Source organism: Nerophis ophidion, linkage group LG04 (assembly GCF_033978795.1).
Source record: "Nerophis ophidion isolate RoL-2023_Sa linkage group LG04, RoL_Noph_v1.0, whole genome shotgun sequence".
In the NCBI taxonomy this organism is placed as follows: Eukaryota; Metazoa; Chordata; class Actinopteri; order Syngnathiformes; family Syngnathidae; genus Nerophis; species Nerophis ophidion.
This window is the reverse complement of record NC_084614.1, coordinates 1377110-1384980: the sequence shown is the minus strand read 5'-3', so window position 1 is coordinate 1384980 and position 7871 is coordinate 1377110. Positions and strand designations below refer to the sequence as shown.

The 7871-nt window shown below is 38.1% G+C and overlaps 1 protein-coding gene across 2 annotated transcripts in view; it reads right to left on the bottom strand.

The window, feature by feature from the left end:
• Window positions 1-7327, bottom strand: part of LOC133550681 (regulating synaptic membrane exocytosis protein 2-like) — a 54002-nt gene extending 46675 nt beyond the window's left edge. The window contains exons 1-8 of one of the 2 annotated variants that reach the window (XM_061896644.1): window positions 7021-7327; window positions 6905-6957; window positions 6728-6838; window positions 6569-6668; window positions 6385-6508; window positions 6285-6319; window positions 6172-6221; window positions 6071-6106 (exon numbers count right to left, since the gene is read on the bottom strand). In XM_061896644.1, coding sequence (XP_061752628.1) covers window positions 6071-6106; window positions 6172-6221; window positions 6285-6319; window positions 6385-6508; window positions 6569-6668; window positions 6728-6838; window positions 6905-6952 — 504 coding nt within the window. In that variant the 5' untranslated portion in view covers window positions 6953-6957; window positions 7021-7327. Of the gene's footprint in view, window positions 1-6070; window positions 6107-6171; window positions 6222-6284; window positions 6320-6384; window positions 6509-6568; window positions 6669-6727; window positions 6839-6904 lie in introns of both variants that reach the window. The other variant, XM_061896643.1, reaches the window with a different exon arrangement.
• Between the last annotated feature and the right edge of the window lie 544 nt (window positions 7328-7871).

Here is a 7871-nt window from a genome sequence, read left to right as displayed (position 1 = left end):
AACTGGCTGTTTTGTTCCACCTCCATCATGGCTTACTTCCATAAATCTATCAATCACCAGAAGAAAACCCAAGATAGCACTGCTGGCTCCCAATGAGGGTCCTGGTTTGGAATCCCAGTCCACGTAGAACCAGTATTTAGTTTCACCTCTATCGCAGTTCAGCACCACAGGGGTCCTCGATTACACGTTGGACTATCTTCTCTTTTTCTACTATCCATGTAATCATTTGATAACCTTGGAAGTAGACGTTGGATCGATGCTAGCTTCTGTGGGACCGACTTGCTGAGGACAGGTAGACATACTTGACATTTAGGAATATACATCTTCCTATCATTACCAGGGTCTACTTTACTTATATCAGTACCAGAGTCTACTTTATTTATATCATTACCAGGGTCTACTTTCTTCCTATCATTACCATAGTCTACTTTACTTATATCAGTACCAGAGTCTACTTTATTTATATCATTACCAGGGTCTACTTTCTTCCTATCATTACCAGAGTCTACTTTACTTATATCAGTACCAGAGTCTACTTTATTTATATCATTACCAGGGTCTACTTTCTTCCTATCATTACCATAGTCTACTTTACTTATATCAGTACCAGAGTCTACTTTATTTATATCATTACCAGGGTCTACTTTCTTCCTATCATTACCAGAGTCTACTTTACTTATATCAGTACCAGAGTCTACTTTATTTATATCATTACCAGGGTCTACTTTCTTCCTATCATTACCAGAGTCTACTTTACTTATATCAGTACCAGAGTCTACTTTATTTATATCATTACCAGGGTCTACTTTCTTCCTATCATTACCAGAGTCTACTTTACTTATATCAGTACCAGAGTCTACTTTATTTATATCATTACCAGGGTCTACTTTCTTCCTATCATTACCATAGTCTACTTTACTTATATCAGTACCAGAGTCTACTTTATTTATATCATTACCAGGGTCTACTTTCTTCCTATCATTACCAGAGTCTACTTTACTTATATCAGTACCAGAGTCTACTTTATTTATATCATTACCAGGGTCTACTTTCTTCCTATCATTACCATAGTCTACTTTACTTATATCAGTACCAGAGTCTACTTTATTTATATCATTACCAGGGTCTACTTTCTTCCTATCATTACCAGAGTCTACTTTACTTATATCAGTACCAGAGTCTACTTTATTTATATCATTACCAGGGTCTACTTTCTTCCTATCATTACCAGAGTCTACTTTACTTATATCAGTACCAGAGTCTACTTTATTTATATCATTACCAGGGTCTACTTTCTTCCTATCATTACCAGAGTCTACTTTACTTATATCAGTACCAGAGTCTACTTTATTTATATAATTACCAGAGTCTACTTTACTTATATCAGTACCAGAGTCTACTTTTTTTATATAATTACCAGGGTCTACTTTCTTCCTATCATTACCAGAGTCTACTTTACTTATATCAGTACCAGAGTCTACTTTATTTATATAATTACCAGGGTCTACTTTCTTCCTATCATTACCAGAGTCTACTTTACTTATATCAGTACCAGAGTCTACTTTATTTATATCATTACCAGGGTCTACTTTCTTCCTATCATTACCAGAGTCTACTTTACTTATATAATTACCAGGGTCTACTTTCTTCCTATCATTACCAGAGTCTACTTTACTTATATCAGTACCAGAGTCTACTTTTTTTATATAATTACCAGGGTCTACTTTCTTCCTATCATTACCAGAGTCTACTTTACTTATATCAGTACCAGAGTCTACTTTATTTATATAATTACCAGGGTCTACTTTCTTCCTATCATTACCAGAGTCTACTTTACTTATATCAGTACCAGAGTCTACTTTATTTATATCATTACCAGGGTCTACTTTCTTCCTATCATTACCAGAGTCTACTTTACTTATATAATTACCAGGGTCTACTTTCTTCCTATCATTACCAGAGTCTACTTTACTTATATCAGTACCAGAGTCTACTTTTTTTATATAATTACCAGGGTCTACTTTCTTCCTATCATTACCAGAGTCTACTTTACTTATATCAGTACCAGAGTCTACTTTATTTATATCATTACCAGGGTCTACTTTCTTCCTATCATTACCAGAGTCTACTTTACTTATATCAGTACCAGAGTCTACTTTATTTATATCATTACCAGGGTCTACTTTCTTCCTATCATTACCATAGTCTACTTTACGTATATCAGTACCAGAGTCTACTTTATTTATATAATTACCAGGGTCTACTTTCTTCCTATCATTACCAGAGTCTACTTTACTTATATCAGTACCAGAGTCTACATTATTTATATAATTACCAGGGTCTACTTTCTTCCTATCATTACCAGAGTCTACTTTACTTATATCAGTACCAGAGTCTACATTATTTATATAATTACCAGGGTCTACTTTCTTCCTATCATTACCAGAGTCTACTTTACTTATATCAGTACCAGAGTCTACTTTATTTATATAATTACCAGGGTCTACTTTCTTCCTATCATTACCAGAGTCTACTTTACTTATATCAGTACCAGAGTCTACTTTATTTATATAATTACCAGGGTCTACTTTCTTCCTATCATTACCAGAGTCTACTTTACTTATATCAGTACCAGAGTCTACATTATTTATATAATTACCAGGGTCTACTTTCTTCCTATCATTACCAGAGTCTACTTTACTTATATCAGTACCAGAGTCTACTTTATTTATATAATTACCAGGGTCTACTTTCTTCCTATCATTACCAGAGTCTACTTTACTTATATCAGTACCAGAGTCTACTTTATTTATATAATTACCAGGGTCTACTTTCTTCCTATCATTACCAGAGTCTACTTTACTTATATCAGTACCAGGGTCTACTTTATTTATATCATTACCAGGGTCTACTTTCTTCCTATCATTACCAGAGTCTACTTTACTTATATAATTACCAGGGTCTACTTTCTTCCTATCATTACCAGAGTCTACTTTACTTATATCAGTACCAGAGTCTACTTTATTTATATAATTACCAGGGTCTACTTTCTTCCTATCATTACCAGAGTCTACTTTACTTATATCAGTACCAGAGTCTACATTATTTATATAATTACCAGGGTCTACTTTCTTCCTATCATTACCAGAGTCTACTTTACTTATATCAGTACCAGAGTCTACTTTATTTATATAATTACCAGGGTCTACTTTCTTCCTATCATTACCACAGTCTACTTTACTTATATCAGTACCAGAGTCTAGTTTATTTATATAATTACCAGGGTCTACTTTCATCCTATCATTACCACAGTCTACTTTACTTATATCAGTACCAGAGTCTACTTTATTTATATAATTACCAGGGTCTACTTTCTTCCTATCATTACCACAGTCTACTTTACTTATATCAGTACCAGAGTCTACTTTATTTATATCATTACCAGGGTCTATTTTCTTCCTATCATTACCAGAGTCTACTTTACTTATATAATTACCAGGGTCTACTTTCTTCCTATCATTACCAGAGTCTACTTTACTTATATCAGTACCAGGGTCTACTTTATTTATATAATTACCAGGGTCTACTTTCTTCCTATCATTACCAGAGTCTACTTTACTTATATCAGTACCAGAGTCTACATTATTTATATAATTACCAGGGTCTACTTTCTTCCTATCATTACCAGAGTCTACTTTACTTATATCAGTACCAGAGTCTACTTTATTTATATAATTACCAGGGTCTACTTTCTTCCTATCATTACCACAGTCTACTTTACTTATATCAGTACCAGAGTCTACTTTATTTATATCATTACCAGGGTCTACTTTCTTCCTATCATTACCAGAGTCTACTTTACTTATGTAATTACCAGGGTCTACTTTCTTCCTATCATTACCACAGTCTACTTTACTTATATCAGTACCAGAGTCTACTTTACTTATATAATTACGAGGGTCTACTTTCTTCCTATCATTACCAGAGTCTACTTTACTTATATCAGTACCAGAGTCTACTTTATTTATATAATTACCAGGGTTTACTTTCTTCCTATCATTACCAGAGTCTACTTTACTTATATCAGTACCAAAGTCTACTTTATTTATATAATTACCAGGGTCTACTTTCTTCCTATCATTACCACAGTCTACTTTACTTATATCAGTACCAGAGTCTACTTTATTTATATAATTACGAGGGTCTACTTTTTTCCTATCATTACCACAGTCTACTTTACTTATATCAGTACTAGTTTACTTTACTTATATCAGTACCAGGGTCTACTTTACTTATATCAGTACCAGAGTCTACTTTACTTATATAATTACGAGGGTCTACTTTCTTCCTATCATTACCAGAGTCTACTTTACTTATATCAGTACCAGAGTCTTCTTTATTTATATAATTACCAGGGTCTACTTTCTTCCTATCATTACCACAGTTTACTTTACTTATATCAGTACCAGAGTCTACTTTACTTATATAATTACCAGGGTCTACTTTCTTCCTATCATTACCACAGTCTACTTTACTTATATCAGTACCAGAGTCTACTTTACTTATATAATTACCAGGGTCTACTTTCTTCCTATCATTACCACAGTTTACTTTACTTATATCAGTACCAGAGTCTACTTTACTTATATAATTACCAGGGTCTACTTTCTTCCTATCATTACCACAGTCTACTTTACTTATATCAGTACCAGTTTACTTTACTTATATCAGTACCAGGGTCTACTTTATCCATATAATTACCAGGGTCTACTTTCATCCTATCATTACCACAGTCTACTTTACTTATATCATTACCAGAGTCTACTTTACTTATATAATTACCAGGGTCTACTTTCTTCCTATCATTACCAGGGTCTACTTTATTTATAAAATTACCAGGGTCTACTTTCTTCCTATCATTACCACAGTGTACTTTACTTATATCATTACCAGAGTCTACTTTACTTATATAATTACCAGGGTCTACTTTCTTCCTATCATTACCAGGGTCTACTTTATTTATATAATTACCAGGGTCTACTTTCTTCCCATCATTACCAAGGTGTACTTTATTCCCATCATTACCAGAGTCTACTTTACTTATATAATTACCAGGGTGTACTTTCTTTTTATTATCACCAGACTCTACTTTCTTCCTATCATTGCCAGAGTCTACTTTACTTTTATCATTACCAGAGTGTACTTTATTTATATAATTACCAGAGTCTACTTATGTCATTACCAGAGTCTCTTTTATTCTTATCATTACAAGACTCAACTTTCTTCCAGAGTCTACTTTATTCCCATCATTACCAGGGTCTACTTTACTTATGTCATTACCAGAGTCTACTTTATTCCTATCATTACCAGAGTCTACTTTATTCCCATCATTACCAGAGTCTACTTTACTTATGTCATTACCAGAGTCTACTTTATTCCCATCATTACCAGGGTCTACTTTACTTATGTCATTACCAGAGTCTACTTTATTCTTATCATTACCAGAACCTACGTTCTTCCTATCATTACCAGAGTCTACTTTATTCCCATCATTACCAGAGGCGAATTTATTCCCATCATTACCAGTCTACTTTACTTATGTCATTACCAGAGTCTACTTTCTTCTTATCCTTACCAGAGTCTACTTTCTTCCTGTCATTACCAGAGTCTACTTTATTTGTATCATCCATGGAGAGCCATGCTAAGAGCTATGCTAACAGCCATGCTAACAGCCATGCTAAGAGCTATGCTAACAGCCATGCTAACAGCCATGCTAAGAGCTATGCTAACAGCCCTGCTAACAGCCATGGTAAGAGCTATGCTAACAGCCATGCTAACAGCCATGCTAACAGCCATGCTAAGAGCTATGCTAACAGCCGTGCTAAGAGCTATGCTAACAGCCCTGCTAACAGCCATGCTAAGAGCTATGCTAACAGCCATGCTAAGAGCTATGCTAAGAGCCCTGCTAACAGCCATGCTAAGAGCTATGCTAACCTCCAAGGTGTGTGTCACTTCTCCACCTGCACAGGACTTGACCAAACATGACCGATGTCTCACGCTGTGGACCTACCTGAAGTCTGGGGACCAGGACCCGCTTGCTGTCGGCCTGCAAGGAAAGGAAAGAAGCCAGTTAGTTTGTCGGCTGATTGGCTCCCGGACCGGTCCACTTACTGAGACTGGTCTGTCCACAATGCTGGGACTAACAGGGCCTTCGAAGGAACCTGGAAACAGAGTCTTAGTACTTCCCACTGCCAAGTGGAGCACTTTGCATCAAGTCAACTCACTGGAGATCACATGGAACTGGGGGGAGTCTGCTGGTCTGCAAACAAACGCCAGAGTGTTGGAGCAAATTCAATGGAAAAACTGAAGTCAACATGAGCTCACCTGACTGGGCGAGTCACCAGGAGCTCCACTTGTGGTTCTGATTTGGAGCCCAGGATGATGTTGTAGACCTGGTTAAAGGTGGCTCCCTGCAGAACATGACCGTTCCACTCCAGTACCTGGTCCCCTTCATTCAGCACAGAAGAAAAAGTCCATTTAAGGCCAAAAACCTAGCAAAGTTCCTTACCTGCCCTCAGGTGTCCCACGGTATCTGCCAGACTTCCTGGTTTCACCTTGGTGATGAAAGCACAGAGACGACCCGACTCGGTCATCTTCCCGCCAATCACCTGGAACCACAGGGAAAGTCAGGGAACGTGGTCCCAGAAGAGGAGAAGGAGGACCACACCTTCAGTCCGAGCAAAGCTCCCGTGTCGGTGGAAATGGAACCGTCCTTCATCCTCTTGTTGAGCACGATCCGACCAATCAGGCGCTCTCCATCCGTGGACCAGACCTGTTGCTGAAAGGACAGAGCCAGGGACATCAACAACACAAAGGTGGACCAGGCAGACCAGGCGGGGTTTACCGTGGACATGGGAGCAGGGTCGCCGTGATCCCACCAGTGGCTGTCCATGTCTCCTAGTGACCAGGAGACAGCTGAAAGGTCAACCATGGTTCTTTGGAAGACATGATGCAACTCACGCTTCTATGAAGACATGTCTTCCAGTTGGACTCGCCTAGGTCCACATGACCAGGGTCTATTCTGGCGTCTCCATGGTGATCTGCAAGTGTGTCAGCTAATCCAACTTAATCCCACCGAGTCCAAGACCGTTGTGTTCTAATCCACAGCAAACAAGACTTCACTCTCCGAGGTTCTAAGGTACTGCTGAGCTCAGGGTCAAGTCAATGTTCTCCTCCGGCCTTTGGTTCTGCAGGCGCCCTCAGCAGCTGTGATGAGGCCGCACGTCCCAGAGTCCGGTACTGAAGAGTCCAGACCTCTTTGAGCCAATCAGCACTCATAAACCCCTCCTTGACTTGTGGTCCAATGACAGCCAGGCAGTGGAACTCGTCACTGTGACGCCGGAGCACAACCCACTACGCCCCCTTACTAGAGTCTACTTGACTCCTGTCATTACCAGAGTCTACTTGACTCCTGTCATTACCAGAGTCTACTTGACTCCTGTCATTACCAGAGTCTACTTGACTCCTGTCATTACCAGAGTCTACTTGACTCCTGTCATTACCAGAGTCTACTTGATTTATGTCATTACCAGAGTCTACTTGACTTATGTTATTACCAGAGTCTACTTGACTCCTGTCATTACCAGAGTCTACTTGACTTATGTTATTACCAGAGTCTACTTGACTTATGTCATTACCAGAGTCTACTTGACTTATGTCATTACCAGAGTCTACTTGACTCCTGTCATTACCAGAGTCTACTTGACTTATGTTATTACCAGAGTCTACTTGACTCCTGTCATTATCAAAGTCTACTTGACTTATGTCATTACCAGAGTCTACTTGACTTATGTCATTACCAGAGTCTACTT